This window comes from Convolutriloba macropyga, chromosome 3, assembly GCF_964194025.1.
Source record: "Convolutriloba macropyga chromosome 3, txConMacr16.3, whole genome shotgun sequence".
In the NCBI taxonomy this organism is placed as follows: Eukaryota; Metazoa; Xenacoelomorpha; order Acoela; family Convolutidae; genus Convolutriloba; species Convolutriloba macropyga.
In genome coordinates, this window is record NC_134470.1 from 55369562 (window position 1) to 55389618 (window position 20057).

General features: G+C 39.4%; 2 protein-coding genes across 2 annotated transcripts; both read left to right on the forward strand.

The window, feature by feature from the left end:
- The first annotated feature begins 4722 nt into the window (after window positions 1-4722).
- LOC142336665 (uncharacterized) lies at window positions 4723-6570 on the forward strand. Its single transcript, XM_075385575.1, has one exon. The coding sequence runs from the start codon at window positions 4723-4725 to the stop codon at window positions 6568-6570; it is 1848 nt and encodes a 615-aa protein (XP_075241690.1).
- A 230-nt stretch (window positions 6571-6800) lies between these two features.
- Window positions 6801-7643, forward strand: LOC142336667 (uncharacterized). The gene has a single exon (XM_075385576.1). It carries the CDS (start codon window positions 6801-6803, stop codon window positions 7641-7643), a length of 843 nt encoding a protein of 280 aa, XP_075241691.1.
- Window positions 7644-20057: the final 12414 nt, after the last annotated feature.

Here is a 20057-nt window from a genome sequence, read left to right on the forward strand (position 1 = left end):
GATAAAATATTTTGGTGTGAAATATTTATTGACAACTATTTTATAAAAGAAATACCCAAATTTGTCAAATCAGGGCAACAAACTGCGGGCCAAATTTTCGAAATATTTGAAATAGCCGGAAAATTCCGGAACCTACTCGAAGAAAACATTCTTTTAGGCCCCAGCTAACCACTTAATGAAAAAAATGAGCCTGCTAATTAAATTTACGAATCATCTTGAAAAAATAACAGAAGGAAGATAACATGAGAACGGCTAAAAACGATATCTGGAAAATTTTCTGATAAAATTTCATCCCAAATTGGGCCACACAAAACACTATTGCCAAAACAGTCCAAAGTAGTCCAAAGAGAAAGCGGAGGAAAGGGGGAAAGTTATATAAAATTATTAAACATGTAACTCCAAAAAGGTTAAATGTTACCTCTAGATTGTTATTCAAGAAACCTTATATAAATTTTTCGGTTTAATCATTGGACTAGGGAAATCCAGTCAGAGAAACGCAAAACAACAATAAAAAGGCAAACAACGAAAAGTCGGAAAGAAAATAAACACTAATATAATTTTTTACAGTAAGAATTGTGAAGCATAAAACATTGAGCTGTCAAGTCATATTAGCAATACATATATAATAGTGCTAGGCATATATAATAGTACATATATATTAGTGCCAAATGCTTAATTCAGATGAAATAAGCAAAAAATTTTTTAAAAAGATGACGATAACAGGAAAAAAATTGATTAAGTTACCCCATTTTTTTAACAAACAAAACTCACAATTAATATCAATTAAATTGAAAGGCCACCTAAATTTTTAAGGTAACCACGTTCACGTGGAAAAATTTCCCAGATGCTATGAAAGAAGGAATAAAATTACAAAAACTACTAAAAGCAACCCAACAGTGCAAAATGGGAAAAATAGATGAAAACTACGCCCGAAAGTTTAATATTTTTTATTAGATGATCAGGAATGCCTCCACATTCATTAATACCAGTTTATCTTGTTGAGATAGACGCCGTTTTGCGAAAAACTAAAAACTGTTTTGAAAAAGCTGATTAGCGCAAAATTTTTTCACTCGTGTATCTGGCCAACTGAATCAGGTAGAGGGAATATTTCATTCTTTAGCTCAGGAGCAAAATTTTTTCAGGATTCCTCCTTGATGCCCGTTTATGCCAGAAGCCGATTTTCTTACAATATGTTTCGGTAAAGACCACACGAGTTTTGTGACATCGTTTCCCCTAGAGTAGCTATAAGAGTCTTTTTCTGGAAAAAAAAAGTAAACAAAATTTTGATTTTTTAAAGTAGCCTTTAAACTTCATTGTTTTAAAAAGTGATAAAAAATCAGTAAATGAGCTTTTCGTACTAACCAACTAATTTTTTTTAATTACCATTTTTTAAACTAACTTTCGTTTTCTGCTTCTTTTATAACATTTTAGCCCTTTTAGTTTCACTATAAATTTCATTTTTGCTGTACAACTTTTTAAGCTGGAAAAAACCACAAGTGCCGCAAAACCTGGACTTAAAACCATCAAAACAAAACGTTTAAAACGTTCAAAACAAAACAAAAAGTTTATAACGCAAAAAGACGTATAAAATGCTGGCTACAAGAGAAGAGTTTGCCTTCTTTAGAATCAGAGCATTTTTCGGAGTTTGCTTATTTTCTGATGAAACTGTTCTGACGAACTTATCGTCCACACAAACTTTTCCAAGCTGACGTCCTTCATCCAAGAATTACTGATCGGACCAATTTCGTATGCATACAAAGCAGGCCGCTTCAGTCTCACGTGAGTCGCAGAGGCAATGTTGTCTAATTCGTGTTCTAGGTTTTCACCTGAACCCTCTCTTCCTGCTTGAAAGTGGACTTGGTCCGGTCACGTATCTAATTCGAAAGCCTTGATCATTTATCAAAATCTCAAGATGCGCGCTCGATGATATCAATTTTTCATTCAGTGTGCAGAAAATATATGGTTCGTGTAAACGGTCCGTAACCGTTTAGCCCCCCAATCCTTCCCCTTGTTATTTAGTTCAAATTTATTGAGTTCATATTCATAATCGCTGTAAAAGGCATATCTTTAACTTTGATTTTTCATGACTTTCAATGCCAAACCTTTTTATTCATTATCATACATGAGTTTCATCGTGCCACACTTAACTTTGATAGTAAATACGGGTATAAACCACACCTTTGTAAGCTATTATATAACAAGCATACAAGTTTATAGAAGAACATACAGCAAAATAAACTCTTGAAAATCAGTCGTTGTCTTTGAAAGCGGATCAGACTAAAAAAAAGATAACAAATTTTGGCGCATCCTCGGTTTTAAAACCGAACCATCGACTCATAATACAGAGACAACTTAAATTTTCTGACTTGTAGTTTTTCACTAAAACTTTAAAAAATCCCACCACCTAGCTGAATTAAACGTGCTATAGATTTTTTCCATCTGATATTTTAGCACTTTAAATTTCTAGGCTGTCAGGCTTTCTAAGTAAGTTAAAGTTCGATGACCTTCCCCTGCATCGTTCATTGCACTCCGAACATTATGATGCAATCCGCTCAATGCAGTTCTCTAGTCCATGCGGCTAGAGGTCCCTCATTTGCTTATAAGATTGACTGGGGCCTGAGCGGGTGAGGCTGCGGGTTCTCTTTTGAACCAACGCATAGGCTGACGACGGGGATAGTCGAACATATACATAGGTAGCAAAGCCTGATCTTTCTTAGATTATAGCACGTTCTAGTTCATTTAAAACTCTCTGACCCTAAGTCTAGCGAAAGAGCATTTAAAATTTCAGGGTTTGATTAAGCCCTTCTTACATTCAAACAGATACTCTAGCTGATTCTGATTTACAGTTTTGCACCTGCTGACACGCAAGTGCAAAAGTTTTTGTTTCTAGGCACAAAATTTTCTAAAAGGTAAAACAGTATCCTCCTCAGGTTAGGGTGGTTCTTTGCGACCGTGATCAGACAAAACCCTCCCCACAGCGCAAAGCGTACATAATATAATTTAATAAAAAAAACAGCATTCAAGCAAGATTTGGTAAAACATAAGACAACCACACCATTAATAGCTGTCCACAACAGCAGTATAAATAGCATTCAAGTTATTTTTAGATACAAAAAAAACAATTAATAAGCGTTCAAACAACATTTTAAGTGCTAACTAAAAGTGCAGTGACTCATAACACTCATAGTGCAATAATTTTTTTTTTGTGAATGTCATCGTGCAACCATAAACAAAGTAACCATCAACCAATGAGAAAAGCCAGAACTATGTCTAGCAAACCCAAAACAAAGTCATCCTCCAAGGCTCAACTCATGCAACTCTTGAAGTTCAAAGTCATTGAGTGGGAAGCAGCACAAGACCTACTCGACGAACAAATGCAAAAAACAGAAGCAGCAACAGACCTCCAAGAGCTCGTTGACGAAGTTCGACAGCAAAAAGCGGAGCTTGATCGCATGTGTAACGAACTCATAGAACAGCAGTTGACACAAGAAGAGTTCAACACTGTTGCTGCAAAGTCTGCACGGAGAAATTGCAAATGGCTGAGAACCAAACAAAAAGTTAGATTGCTTCATGGGTCAAACCATCAAAAATTCATCTCTTCCGACACCTCCTCGGAAGAACCCAACAAAATACGCAGCAAGGTGGTTGTTTCAGGAAGCAGACGTAAACGACCATGCGGAATGAGATGTAAAAAGCCAATGCAAAATGCAGGTGAAAACGCTGAGAGCTGGGATGAGGTGTTCAGTTCTGATGACCATGATGGTGTACCGTTCAAAGACAGTCATTGTGATCTTCAAAAAAAAGAAGAAGTGTAGAAAAATACAATGCTCAGCAACAGAAACCAAAAGAGAACAGTGAGATACAGGAGCATCGCAGCTTCAGTGAAGATGCGAAACAGGTTGAGAGTTGCAGGATTGTTGATGTGAATGTTCCAAATCAAAGTTTTGCTACCCTCAATATTTCTAGCGATCAACCATCAGACACTGTGTACTAGAATTCCGGTACAGCAACCGGATTTTAATATCAAGCAATGCCTGACATTTTCACCCAAACTTTTGCAGACAATCACTATCCGCGGGATCAGCAGCAGTCACGTCATTTGCATGGTAGTCAAATGGATAACTCATTCCCAGAGACAAACAAATGATGAACTCTCCCAACTTAGAGACCAACCGTCACTTCAAATTCACAACAGTTTTCTGAGCAACAGTTCCAACAACGACCCACAGTTCTGAATGGACCAACCATCAAGTAATGATGAATGCGTTCAGTCTACCAAAGGTTAGTCTTGACCATTTCTCAGGCGATCCTTTGATGTGGCATCAGTGGCACAGCTTTTTCAAGTCAACCATTCACGACAATCCAGCTCTTTCAACTGTTCAGAAAATGACATACTTGCAAAACTCGGTAACTCACAAAGCAAAAGACTTCATCTGTGGTTACTCTTACAACGGAGCCTTCTATGAGGAGGAACTTATCAGAAAGTTTGGAAAGCCGCAGCATGTTGTGAGTGCGTACCTCACACAACTTGAACAATAGCCTAGGACCAGAATAGATGATCCCATTAGCTTTGTAAGTTTTGCGTCCTTCCTTAGACGTTTGGTACAGACCTTTCGACTTCACCATTTCGAATCGCACCTGAAGGCTTCTGCGGTAATTAAAAATGCCAAGGAGAAGTTGACAACACCAATGACGATTCGCTGGAATCTACATGTAAGGAGCATGAGAATAGAGCAGCCAAATCTGGTTGACTTTGCAGATTGGATAAGCACATATGCAGAGGCTTGCGAGGATGTCTCTCCACAAAGACCACAAAGGACAAGCCGGGTTGAACGGCCTTCCCAAGGCCAGAAACACTCCAACATAGTTTTTCAAGCCAGCTCAAGTTGTCAACAATGCTCGGGGGATCACAACCTTGGTTGCTGCAAAGAAAACTTGAGCAAGTTTGTAGCTGACGGTCAGCATTTGGTGAGGCATCACAACCTGTGTGTCAATTGCTTGAAGAGACATGAGAGTGGATTTTGTAAATCAAAGATTCGATGTCTTGTAGACAGATGCAATGGGTTTCATCATTCAACTCTCCATCGAGACTACTTCAGTACTTTGCAGAGAAGTGATTTCCAAGCAACGAGTAAAGGGGGATTCCAATCCAGGAACAACCCAGTGCATTCAAACTACGGTAGAAACTTCAACCATACAACGTCTCAGCTTTCGTCAACAACCAGTAACACGCCAAATACCAACAACAGAAGGGGATACAATCAAAACAGTTTCAACCCTTGTAATCCAAGCTATCGAAACAACAACTCGCATCAAACTGCCAATCAGCAGCACATCAATCCCGAGCAAACTAAGGACAGAAGTAACACTCACTTTCAATCAGTGACTAGCAACGAGCTGATTGATGATTCATCAAAACTTCCACGGGTGCAAAACCACACTTGTAGCAGAAATTGGGAACCCACATGGGTCAGAGCTTTTATTCAACTACAGGCAATACCAGTCACGCTCTTCTACAAAGACTTCAAAATAGAGACCTATGCATTTTTGGACAGTGGAAGTGATAATACACAGATCACACAAAACATTGCTGATGCTCTTCGGATTAGAGTCCCCAAAGATATAGAACTTCCTCTAGCTTCGCTACATGGGGAACACACAGTGACAAAAGCTGATGTCATGCTTGGAATTGGTTCACTTCACAGCTCAAAACCGGTGACAAGTTTTCCTGTGTACGCAACCTCCATTGAGCAGTTCCAGATGCCAATTGTCCCCGCCGCAAAAATGTTGAATAGACTTTGTAGAGACCATGATCATTTGGCAGAAATCAACTTCCCACAAATTCGTGACAACAAAATTGGAATACTCATAGGGGCAGATGCTTTTCTGGCTACTGTGCCAAGAGATTTCACTACCGGCAAACCAAAAACACCCTACCGAGTCAACACACTGTTAGGCTGGACTTTGACAGGCCTTGTGCTACAAGAGTACTTTCAACCAAACCATAAAGGAAGCAGCAACCACAACATCACTCTTTTCAACCATCTCAAGCGAGGTAGTGACAACCCGGACGAAAATCTTCTACATCTTTTTTGGACCTTTGAAGGTGTCAACTTTAGTCAGGGTTCTACGAACGGACACAATGAAGAACACCAGAAGGCAATAAAGACTTTGGCAGAGACCACACATCACAACAGGGAAAGATATGAGATGGGACTCCCTTGGCGAGAAAATGTCACGCTACCCAACAACTACTTCATGGCAAGGGTTCAGTGGCACGCCCTGCAGAAGCGATTAGAGAGAGAGAACCAACTGAAACAAAGGTATATGGCCACTATCTTTGATGATATGGATAAGGGATATATAGCAGCTGTTACGAACCAGGATGCAAAGAACATTTGGTACCTACCGCATCATACCGTCATAAAGAAGCAAAAACCAGACAAGATAAGACGAGTGCCAAATGCAGCCTCAAAATACAAAGGGTTTTCTTTGAACGATGCACTGCTTACGAGACCGGACCTTTTGCGTACCTTCTTCTACGGTTTCGTCAGTACAAGGTTGCAGTAACAGCAGACATAGAGGCTATGTTCATGCAAGTTGGAATCAGAGAAGAAGACCAAGATGCTCTCCTTTTTTTGTGGAGCGACAATGATCAGGAGAGGGCATCCAAATACCACCGACTCATTTTTGGAGCAACATGTTCTCCTGCCTGCGCAAATTTTGTTCTGCAAAAGTGCGCCAACGATAACAAACAAGAACACACAAAAATCTTTGACTTAATCACAAAACAATTCTACATGGATGATTTCATTCAAACATTCTCAACAGAGGAAGAGGCAGCAAATACAGCGACTGAGCTGAAACATGTTCTCAAAACAGAAAGATTCAACCTCACCAAGTTTCTCAGCAATAACCCTGCTGTGCTGGAAAAGATTCCAGAGGAAGACAGAATTGGAGTTCTAAAGTTACAAAGGATACTTGCTCAAACATGGAATCCTGAATCCGATCAACTTCTTTTTGCGAATCCCAAACTGAGCTATGAAAGAGAGAATATCACACAGAGAAAGCTTCTCTCAATGGCTGCTTCTTTGTTTGATCCCATTGGAATAATCTCGCCTTTTGCAATTCGACTGAGATGCATCTTGCAAAAAATCGTCAAACAAGGACATAATTGGGACCAGCTACTATCAAAGGAACATTACGACGAAATTCAGAAATGGATGGAAGACTTCCAGAATATGCCTTCAATTCAAATCCACATATGTCTAGTTCCCAACGTCGATGGAACTCACGAGTTGCACACCTTCACAGACGCTTCACCTTCAGCAGTATCAGCAGTGATGTACCTGAGGACAATCTCCGCTGACGGCTCAATAGCTACCCCTTACGTCATCAGCAAGTCCAAGGTGGCACCAATCAAACAGATGAGCATTCCCAAATTTGAGCTCGAAGCAGCTACACTGGGAGCAGAACTAGCAGGCTTCTGTGAGACCGATATGATAATAGACGTGAAGAGCAAAAAATTTTGGACCGACAGCACAGCAGTACTCAGCTGGATCACATCAATGGATCGACAGAAGATTTACATCGCAAATAGGCTCAACAAAATTGCTGAGAACTCAAACAAAGACGACTGGTGACACGTACCAGGAAAAATGAACCCGGCTGATCATGGTACCAGAGGTCTAGTTCCATGCAATCTTCAAAAATTGTGGATAACAGCACCTTCTTTCGTGATCAAACCTGAGAGCGAGTGGACATTTTCCGGTGACAAAACAGCTCAAACATACGCCACTCAAGTTGATGTCAAGACCAGTGAAAAACCGTTGGTAGATCCAAACAGATTTTCAAATTGGCCTAGACCCTTTGGCACAATTAGAACAGTGTTTCGAGCAGTGCGCATACTGAGGAGGTTGATCAAGCGCGACGTACTCTGCGACTTGGACGACTTCGCGGCTGACGAAAACAAGGCTCGGAGCTTTCTCTTGAGGATATCTCAGTCCACACACTTCAAGGACACAGTTTCTCGACTTCTAAGTGAACCACCCCTAGACAACAAGGACAAACTATTACCATATACACCCTTTCTGGATAGCGACGGACTACTTAGGCTTAGGGACGAATTCAGAAATCTGGATTGCTTTTTCAGAGCAAACATCCGGTGATACTCCACAGCAAGTGCAGAAATGCCAAACTGCTTATTGAGAAAGCACATCACGACTGCGGGCATCATGGAATTTAACATGTTCGTGCACATATCCAAGCAATAATCATGATAGTTGGAATCTGCAGAGCTCTAAGAACTTTAGGGAAGTACTGCTTCATCTGCAGACGCTGGCGAGTAGACAATGTCAGACCGAAGATGGCTCCTCTACCAAAATTTTGCTTTCCGGAGCACTCCAAACTCTACCCATTTGTGAATACTGGAATGGACATGTTCGGTCCCTTTCACATTGAAAAATCCAGAACCCAGACAGAACTCAATTAAGTCTGCATGTTTACATGCTTGGTCACACGAGCAGTACACTTGGAAGTTTGTGAGGACCTCTCTACTGACTGTCTACTAATGGCTATTCAACGTTTTGTATCCAGACGAGGATACCCTGATGTCATTGATTCGGACAACGGGAAGAACTTTGTTGGAGCTAACCAGGCAATGAAACTCAAATTTCAGGAAAACTACAAACCAGACAACAATTACATACGTCTCCAGCTGACCCAACAGAACATCCAGTGGACGTTCAACTCACCTCTGGCACCGCACTTCGGAGGGGTTTGGGAACGACTTATCCAGTCGGTTTGGGAACGACTTATCGAAGCCTACTTGTTGTCCTCGGAAGCCGCCGACTAAACTTTTCAGTCTTCCTTACAGTCGTAGTGGAGGCAGAAGGAATTCTTAATTCACGCCCACTGACGCATGTTGGGAGCACTTTGACCAACGAGGAACCATTAACGCCAAATCATTTCCTGATGAGAAGACGCCACTTCTGCCTAAAACCTCTGGCAAACAACAGAACCCGGTTTTGAATTAAAGACCTCAAGGAGTCACAGACCCTTTTGGACCACAATTGGTCTCGTCTTCTCAAAGAATTTGTACCGGAACTTAACAGACGGACAAAATGGCAGCAAGCCAACGCTGAGCTCAAGGAAGACGATGTTGTTTGGCTCTACAAAAATTTTACACCCCGAGGAATTTGGCTCATTGGTCAGATCGTCAAAGCACATGTGAGTAGAGATGGAGTGGCAAGAAGCTTCGACATCAAGACCAGTACTGGCATGGTGCAACGTCCCGCAGTGAGATTGGGCAAAGTGTTTGAAACTGACAATGAGTCTTCTTCTTCGTTGGCCGCGGACGGTGAATGAATACTCCTTCAATCATGTCAAATTGATGCATAAAACTCACTTAAGCGGAAACTTTTGAGGCAGTAAAATTGAACTTCTGATGTCAATTATTTTGTTCTTTTCTGATAAATTTATTTGCTAAGTTTTGTTGTTGCTTGCCTGAGTGTAAACGGTCCGTAACCGTTTAGCCCCCCAATCCTTCCCCTGGTTATTTAGTTCAAATTTATCGAGTTCATATTCATAATTGCTGTAAAAGGCATATCTTTAACTTTGATTTTTCATGACTTTCAATGCCAAACCTTTTTATTCGTTATCATACATGAGTTTCATCGTGCCACACTTAATTTTGATAGTAAATGCGGGTATAAACCACACCTTTGTAAGCTATTATTTAACAAGCATACACGCCTATAGAACATACTGCAAAATAAACTCTTGAAAATCAGTCGTTGTCTCTGAAAGCGGATCAGACTAAAGAAAAGATAACAGTTTGCCAAATGCTGGAATCCTAAATATGAGAATATGAATAATTCTGCCGTGGTCATTTTTTTTGACACGGTTGTCCTGACGCAATTCTGTGATGATCTGCAGAACCTTAGCTGCAGGTAATTAGCTCCCAGGGCTCGTTATGCATATATGTTCATGTCTGTCCGAACCAATAAAAATAAAGTGAGTTTTCATAATTTTAAGTCTAAAAAAAAATGCTAATAAATTCAAACTGCTAATTGTTGAAATGATATCGCGTTGAGAAATCAAGAATCTTACAGAAATTTTTAAGAGCAGGATTTTGGCTCTAGTTAATTTATTTTCTGCACAAGCTGACAATCAAAACAGTTAATTAGAAAAACGACTTACACTTTGCTTGATCGTCTTCAGCCTTAGGCCATAAATTGTTTTAAATTTCTATCAGGTAGTTCTTGAATTAAACGTGGAATGAAATTTTCTGCTCCAGTGGAACTTTTTGCTCTTATTTGTACAGAAAAACGTAATCTTCGCAAACTAAATTAACTATACAGAAAATTTTTTCCGTTATTTTCGATCTGAAGAAAGTGAGATAAATTAGTTCAGCTTCAAAATTACAATTGTTGTGATCAAAGAATCTTAATGTCTTATCACGTACAAAAAGCGACAATGAATATCAATGATTGTATATACTTACAGTACAATTTCAAAAAATTTTCCCTTATAGGAAGAAAAAAATTCCGATTTTTCAGCACTTTTGCTTTCCACTTCAAACTACGTCTCTGTAACTTTTTATTTTTATTTTTCACAACGGTGAGCTGATAGTTCTATCTCACTTCAAATCAAATGGAATCGGCAAATCGGGTGATTTCCGTCCTTTTTAGCACTCCTTGGCACCTCCTTTGGAAGTTACCGATCTTTTCATGTCACTGAATTGGAAAAATTGGTCTCGTATATGGTTTAGTCTGTTTGAATAGTAATTGAAGATGTCTTTGCCGAGGAATTAGCAAGTGCAATTTTTACTGTGACCTGGAGGAACAACAACTGTGTTAGAAGGTTGAGAGAGAACAACCTATAGCACAGTCTCATTTGTGCATAAGATCAGCCTGACAGAGCTTGACGTACGTTTTTGTACGTTTTTGTGGTATACTTGCCTAGGAAAAGGAAGGCTTAAGCAACAATAAAGAATGCGGTAACGGATTATAAGAGATGCGCAAGCAGGAGAGTTTACGCCCGACTGCTATGAATGTTAGCACACTAGGCTTGCAAGTAAGAGATGCTGGTTGCAAAGTAGTTACGCCTGCTTAGACCCCCTAACAAGATATTGGCCTAATTCCTAATCTCTGAGCTTAAACGCAAGAGAGAGAGAGAGAGAGAGAGAGAGAGAGAGAGAGAGAGAGAGAGAGAGAGATAGTTGGAAACTGAAAAAGCGGTGATGCGCGGAGTGTTATACGGTTGTGAAGAGAACAACCTAATGTAAATTGTGCACCAGATAAGCTTGACATAGTTTGACAGGGCACTCCACTTGTTCTTGGCGTACTTGGCCACAGAAGTTAGGCCTTGAAGAACTAGAGAGAACGTGAGAACAGGTCATAAAAGACGCCTAAGAACGAGAGCTGAAAACCAGTTGGTGTAAAGGTTAGCACACTAGGCTTGCAAGTAAGTGATACAGGCTCGAATCCAGTACTGGTCCAGTTTCACAATAGTTGCGCCTGCTAGACCCCTTGCAAGCAGATTAGCGTTCTGTGGCAAAGGATGTTTTGTATTCTCATATCAGCTATAAATATTGATTTAATGTCTGCTGGTGCGATATTTTGCATAGGTACAAACAAAATTTTGTTTTTCCTCTAGCTTTTATGTACAGCTGTATTCCACTTTCATATATTCCCAGTTTTTAGTACTTTTGCAATGCACCTTTTTTCGTAGTTTTGACAAGCTTTGCGCAAGGTCATATTCCCAAGAGGAGAAGTAATATCTTCCAGCAAGGTATTACAGATATATGGAAGAATTTTAGTTGTTTATTTCAGGTCTTGCAGTTTCCGTGACGTACTGTCTCCAAAACAGTGGTTTTTGACCCCAAGAGCTTGTTTTGTTATGAGTTGAACACTGGGATGGTGGCTGTGATTTTTCTGAAAAACTAAAATTAAGTTACCGAAATCGGCTCTACGCAAATATACAAGCAATATCATATATCATAAAAGTAAGTCTTAGAATATCACAAAATTAAACTTAAAACAGCGCTTTATTAAGTGTCGCATTTCCTTAAAAAGATGTTCCCGGACTTATACGACAAAACTAGATAAAAATGAAGAATCAAAATGCAAAGAAGCTGTTCTTTTTCTAAAAATTTTGACTCACGACGTTTCTAGTTGGTGTAACACTTTTTAATTGATATCAAACTCAATCAGTACTTTTGATCTTCCATAACCAATGGCTGATACTTTTTGTCTTTGTATATTCTCTTTCCTAGATTTCTAATCATAGGTTCTGTTCACTACATATTTCCATTTTTTCTAACTTTTCTGTTTTTTTTTCCAATGAACATGATAAGCAGAAAACCGTTTTGGGATATGTATTCTTCGTTATCTGAACCGTCGTCAAATTTCTTTCTTTTATTATGCACCTAAAAATTGAGTTACTTGTCTGCGAATTGCTTTTGAAACAACCCACTCACGATACCTCGTGCTCCCGGTTCTTCTATCTAGTGACACTTTTAGACTTTGAGAACTTGAAAAAAATTTTTGTTCGTTTCGAGTTTCTCATAACCTGGTTATCATTTTTCCTTTTTGTCTTTATTCTTTTATTAAATCCAGGATTTTTTGCACGTGAGGAGGTTGATAATTGTTTAGTCTTTGAGCATTTTAGATACCTAAATGAAAGACGTGCGTGTTTTTGGTTTTTCGAACCATACACAGGTTGAGGTGTGCGTTAATGATCATACAAATAAAAACTCAGGGGCGGATAAAGTGCGTTTTTGATTACATGGATGAAGCAATATTAAAGGCTGCATATAAGTCGAAGCTTCCTAGTCAAAATCTTCCTAAAGTCTGACCAATAACGAGCAAAACTCTGATCATTAACTAGCTCACTTCCGATCAATTCCCTCCTCCTTTCTCACCCGCCCTGTCGTACTCTATTTAAAAAGAGTAGCTACCTGCAAAGCGCCTGCGTTTAATTTTATTTAACTAGCGATTCGCGGAGCGAGATCCCAACTAAATTTCTTTGCGCTTACTTGCGGAGCTGAATTTACCAGAGAGTTTGTTAACTGAATTTGAATCGCAAACTTAAGAGAATGAAATGAAATGAAATGAAGTGCTTGTAAGCAAACGTGAATGCGTGATCAGACATGTCTGATCACGAAGCGGGAAACCAAGAAGGAAAATCATTAACAGATCACCAGACACGAACTGAATAAATATGAACGCTTGCGGTGCTTCATGTTTTTGTCCCCCTTCTGTTTTCTCGTAAATTCTTTGACGTGACTTTGAATCCACTCCTCCACCAACTTTTCCCCAGATCTTGGTCCTCTGCGGTCGGCGTATGCCTTCAATGGAGTTTGCCGCTCCAGTTGCCTCCCGAGTTTAGCTTTATCGCTATTTCTGATGGTTACCACAGGTTTCCCCGGCTCTTTGATGGTGGAGGTCGTTGGGCTAACTTTCAGAATACGTAATCCCGGGGCGAGGACCTCATACAATCCTTCGAGGTTTTTTCTTTGATCGTCTCTTGCCATGAATTTTTCGCGCTAGATTTAGTTCGACCGCACGCTCTTTGAAGGGAATTGCTCGAGTGGCCTTTGTTTGCAGGAAGCAAGATTCGCCATCATTGCTAGCCCGTTTTCTTGAGTTGGCTTCTTGCGTCGCTCGTGATATTCCTTTCTCAACCTCAATGTCAATGCGGTAGCCATTCAGCCAGTTGTCGTCTGGAAGTATTTCTTCCGGCATCACTGTGTCTTCATCTTTTTGAGATGTAGATTGAGTCACAGCTGGACCAAATCGATCGAACAAATCACAACCAAATAGCAATTTTAGTCCGTCAGCTACAACAGTGAATGTTGCAGAGTCACAAGTCCATCCATTACTCGTTATTGACGCTTGAATCTTCCCTTCCACTTGAATGGGTTCATTCGAGAAAGTCCGAAGTTGTGGTGGCATCTGTTCGCTAATCCAGAATGCGCAAGAACTACTTTGTACCACTTGGGATGCGAGTGGACGGTTCAGAATACTGCATGCGCTACCGGAGTCCACGAGAAGGGTAGTGTTAATATTGCCGATCTTGATGGGCATGATGAGCGGTTCTACTTTTTCTACTGAATTCTCGATCACCGGGACCGTGTTATCTTCTCCGCTGCTGTAGTCCGATTCGTAGAGCCTAGCAGGTTGTAGAAAATTTACTGAATCCTCAGGATGCAATTCTTCTTCCACGACACTCACCATCTTCTTTTTAGCATTTACTGGTTTCACCGTCTTTTGTTTTTTGCAAACTTTCGCAAAATGATTTAGAAGTTCACAATTGTTGCTTGTTTTGCCTTTCGCGATACATTTATCGCGATGATTCGGAAGCCAAATCCCTCCACAATTAGAGCAATAGAGCGTTGAGCGATTGTCTTGTCGTATTGCATTGCTCGAATTTTGCCAATTCGAGGCTCGAGAGCTACCAGAGAATTGACCCGTGTTGACGTTCGCCGGGATGATAATCTTATTATGCTGCTGAATTTCTTGCAGGTTTCGCATCCCCAGTTCCATTTTGGTTGCAAGCTCTAACGTTTGGCATAGCTCAACCGTTTGTTTGAGAAGTTCCTTTTGAATGTCAGGATCTATGAGGTTAGAAATGAAGACATCGCGTATCAATGTTTCTTCCTTATTCTCGAAGTCACTGTTCTCTGCTAATTCCTTTAGTTTTCCATAGAAGTGTTCCACCGTTTCTCCCCGAAGTTGTTTCGCAATCAAGAAAACATGTCGGTCAAAATTTATGTTGCGAGGACGGATGAATGCCTCTTCTACAATTTTCCAGAAATCGACGGTTGTTAGGGTATCAATCATGATGTGCGGGTTCATGCAGTTGAGGATGCGGCGTCCTTCTACCCCGATGCTTAGATACATCAAATTCACGGTTTTGCGATCCGCCAATGGCCATGGTTTGTCGCCACACATTATGCCAACTTCTATGGTTCGTTGGCACTTGTTTTGCCAATTCATCTTTTGATGCTTATTGCGAGCGTTCCTTTCTCTCTCCGACTGTGCAGAAGCTCCGAGTATAGTTTCTTCGTATACTGATTCGAGGGGAAGTTCCACCATTTCGGGTTTGGGTCCAAGTAGTGTATCAAGGATGATGTTCTATTTCTCCTACATTGCCAATTTATATTGCACTCGCCTTTTCGCCCAGCGGAGGTGAGGATCGGGTGTAGGTCTGTCCCAGAACGCGTCAATTCCGAGTGGTGTACGTTTAGCTGCTGACTGCGCTATGTCGTACTCTATTTAAATAGAGTAGCTACTTGCAATGCGCGTGCGTTTAATTTTATTTAACTAGCGATTCGCGGAGCGAGATCTTAAATAAATTTCTTTGCGCTTACTTGCAGAGCGGGATTTATAAGAGAGTTTGTTAACTGAATTTGAATAGCAAACTTAAGAGAATGAAATGAAATGAAAAAAAGTGCTTGTAAGCAAACGTGAATGTGTGATCAGACATGTCTGATCACGAGGCGGTAAACCAAGAAGGAAATCATTAACAGATCACAAGACAAGAACTGAATAAATATGAACAGGATTATCAAGGGCAAATAAATTGAACTGCTTTACAACATCATATAAAGTATACTGCATCGAACAAATTATGATATCTTTAAGTATCACCCGCCCTATTACTCTCCGCAAGCAAAACACATCAAAGCAAAACAAACAAACAAAATAATTTTACTAAAGTACAGTCGGAAAATTATTTCAAGTTTTGAGATCGACACCGCGAAGCTAAAAACTTTAGAACTTAGGCGATTAAAACCTTTTTTTTTCGTTTCTTATTCCCATAGATGATGCCCATTTTGTCCTCTGTTCTACAATTAAATTCTGGAAAAGTTTTCATAATTGTGAGAATGAACATTGTTTCGTCTTTTAACATCTTAGACTCGTGAATGAAGGACTTGCGTTATTCACAGTTACTTTCTTTGTTTGTCGGGCCACATTTATAATATCAGTAGATGACGGACTGTTGAGTTGCTAATATTAGTTGACAGAAATGTAATATAATAAAAAATGGATATACAAAAAAAAGGTTCACAGAGATGTTATAAACTCAGCCTCGCAGTCGATTGTTTTTTTTTTGAAAAGTTTTAAGTTTGTTCTTTCCAATTCTGCGATAATTAAAGCAGGTGCTTTGCCCTGAACAGCTCAAAGTCAGCAGAACATTGAATTGCTATCGAGGTTTTGAATCTTTAGTTGCATATTCAGATTCATTCAAAGACCAGTTTTTAATGTTAGTGGTCACGTTTTGTTATTCTCCTTCTCATTGTTTTCTTAGTGATGTATAATTTCAGGCTTTGCAGTTTTGTCAATTGTTGGTCAATATTCTCTGGGTCACAGAGTTTTTCGTGTTAGTGATTGTAAAACAACAAGAGTTTTTGGGTTTGCTCCTTTGGTTAATTTTTTGGTGAATCAAATGTGGCTTTTTCAAAAAAATTTTGATTTTCGGATATAAGTCCATCCCCTTCTTGTGACTTTATAGGACGATCTCACTTGAATTGTTTATTAATTGTGCAGTGTTTCTTTGCGTTGTTGTGAAGTGTCTTGAAACCTGGTTTAACTGGGATTCCCTTCAAAAAATTAATTAAGAGTGTAGTATATAAAGAGACTTGGTTTTTCTTTTGCCACAACAAAATTTCTCAAACTTTTTTAACTTGTGGTGTTGGACAGTAAAGAGAGCAGAAGAAATAATATTAAAAAGTTTAGATACACAAATTTTTTAAATGTTTTATTAACTATTATGTTTTTTTGTTTACCTCAGGTTGGTCTGTTGGAGGCCTATGGCGCAAAAAATGTTTTATAAAGTAAATTGAGCAGACTTTAGCTCGCCTCTGATGAAGTCTTTTGCTCGTCTACGGGGCAAAACGTAACTCTTGCACATGAACAAACGTGGATCATCTTTCTTCCAGAGTTGGAGCATCTATTTGACAGATGTTGGCTCCTCTATGGGCAAAATTTGGCTCGACGGTAATTACTGGTTCGTTTTGTTGCTCATTAAAAAAACTCCTAGCCTCTGTATACTTGAACGCACCATACACCCTCTGTGTGTTCAAATATGGTCTACGTCAAAAACGAGAACAAATAATAAACTCGACCTAGGCATGGCAAGATAAAAATAACTGGACATACAAAGAAGGTTTGTTTTTTTTTCTAAATTTTTGGTTTAACATTTCTTAATTTTGCCAAACTGATATCGCTCTCAATCAGTACTTTTGGTCTTCCATCACCATAGACTGACATTTTATTTTTCTGTATATTCTCATTTTTGGGATTCTAATTTTTTTTTTCACTGCGTATTTGTATTTCATCCAACTATTCTATTTTTGTTTTTCCGGTGAACAAGATAGCCAGAAAACCGCTTCCGATATGTTGTGTATTCTTCGTTTTCTCAAATTTTGTCATTATCTTTGTTTTTATTATGTATATAAAATCGCAGTTATAGAAAATAGTTATAAAAATGAATAAACAAAATTGAATGTTCACACAGATTCTAAATTCGTTCATTCCAATTTTGCGACAAATAGAGCAACTGTTTTTTGTGAGCAACTAAAATTCAGAACACGAAGTTAGTATATAGTATTTGAATGTCTAGTTGCATCTTCAGATTTTTTTCAATGATCAGTTTTTCCTTTTAGAGGTTGCGCTTTGTTATTAGGTTTCGGTTCCCTTCCATTTTTTTTATGCCAAACTTAACAAATTTTGTGTTAATTGTATTTAGCGTTATTAGGTAAAAAATATTTTACCTTTGATTTTTGTGCGCCAAAAGTGCATAAAAAATCTTTGCCCAATACGCCTGTCGTAAAGCACAAGTACAGGAGTTCGCGGATCATCTTCTATGGGCAAGAATCTAATAGGAATCAAGAATATAGAACGGACAGTTAAATTACCATCTCAACGTTAATGCATTGATACTAAAAACGAATATGAAAAGAGAAGATCAAATGAATTCTATATAGTTTTTTTAATTATCATTATAAGATTATGTTTCATTTTGAGCATAAATTTGTTATTTCTTGTAATTCATGTGTTCGAGTTAATTTGTTTTTTACTTTTTTAGTATAGCCGCCAAAGCAAATATGCTAGCCTCTTTAAATGGTAATTTTTGCGGGGAAATTCGCTCTCGTTTAGTTTGCAAGCGAATGAATCAAGCTTTGCAGGCAAAGGCGCGCTTATAAATCATGCTTTGCAGACAAAGGCGAGATTATAACTCATGCTTCACAGCCGAAGGTCCGGTTACAAATCATGCTTCACAACCAAAGGTCAGGTTATAAATCATGCTTCTCAGCCAAAGGTCAGGTTATAAATCATGCTGAGAATTGCGAAAGCAGAATCATGTTCTGAATAGTGTCATGATTATAACAAATAGTGTCATGATCAGAAAACTTGGAAGAACAAAAAACATGATGAAAATATGATGATTCAGTACTTATTTGTAACGGAAGGTAGGTCCGGGATCCTTTTTTGAAGCGTAATATTTATATTTACAAACTCAACATATTGCGTAATACCTGTGGAGCAAAAAGTTACCCGTGGACCAGTATGGCATCTAATATTTAAAGTAACAACAAGTGAAGTTTTTTTGGAGTATATTCCATTTCCTTTACTAAATAAATGAAATGGGATATACATTGAGCGTCGTGTGTTAGAACTTGTAAAAGTGCTGTACATATAATTTGATTCGAGTGTGTCCCGAGGAAGATGGCGTCCAACGGGAGGTTTTTCTCACCATCCAAAGGTAACCCCTCTCTTTCATCCGATCTATTCAAGTTCAGATGTGTTTGGTCCTTAATTGAGGTATTTGATGGTCCTTTACTGCTTTGCTGCAATTCCGCGGATGCGATGATCGCGTCTATTGAGTTAAGAGCATCTTAAAACTAATCCATCATGTTCGTTTTTATTGGTGGCCCAGTTGTGTATGTATCCGGAAGATACCGTTTACAGAATGATTCTTGTACATTGCAATTCTTAAGCTCTTGTCGAGAATCTCATTGACCAAAATGGCTGAAGCGAGGCAACATCATACTTCACAGCACGTTCGTCAGGAAATCCATCTTAAAAATGCGCAACAACAAGGTTCTGAATGCCCCGCCACCCCCCATTTCCGAGTCGGAGAAGCTTCCCAGGAGTACCAGAGTCAAGCTCGCCCAACTACGAAGTGGCTACAGCAAGTTACTGAATTCGTACATGTCAAGAATCAACCCCGAAGTGCGTGACGTCTGCCCAGATTGACAAGAGAGCCCGCATGACACGAAACATCTATTCGAATGCAAGAAGAAACCCACCAACCTCACGATCGACAGCTTATGGTTGATGCCTGTCGAGGCCGCGTCCTTCCTCGGGCTCTAAGGGCATACCTACTGACGCCGAAGTCGACCCCGGACGGCTACAACAACAACCTTTGTGGCTAAATGCTGTAGCGAACATGAAATTGAGTATAGTTAGTTATAAGCGGCGAAAGTGTGTGTATGTAGGCTCTTTAGAAAGCTCGCAATTGGGACAATCTAATTAAGATAATAACACCAGAGCTAAATTGAACAAATTTAAGTACTCTCTTGAAAGCAAACACATGGTGCCCCAAATTCGCATTAAAACAAATATGCATACAAGTAAGCAAAGTTACAAACCGGATAAAGGCATAACAAATTGGTTGAGGTTTGGTAATAAAAGACTGTCAAAACAGATTGACGAGACAAATAGGAGACCTGATTAAACTGAGGTGTATACATAAACAAAATAGCATAGTTCGGGAGTTAAAATGGCAAGAACTAAAAATACAAAGAAAGTCCTAAAAGGGATGAAACTTTCTCCATACAGGGGAAATGGGGGTCAAACGTCCCCTGAAACTGACTCCGCGCCACCTCCTTCTCCTCCAGCCTCACTTTTCGAGCCGGGAACATCTGTGGGCATGGCGGCAACTGGTGGGGGGCTAAAAAATAAGGAGAAGAAACAAATAAAAAATACTAAAACTACAGAAGAAAAAGAAGGTAAAGAAAGTCAATCAGCGCATGGCGGCAACGG

Bases quoted from the DNA above. Each gene is read 5' to 3' on its own strand.
- LOC142336665 (XM_075385575.1), top strand. From the start codon at position 4,723: ATGAGAATAGAGCAGCCAAATCTGGTTGACTTTGCAGATTGGATAAGC.
- LOC142336667 (XM_075385576.1), top strand. From the start codon at position 6,801: ATGGATGATTTCATTCAAACATTCTCAACAGAGGAAGAGGCAGCAAAT.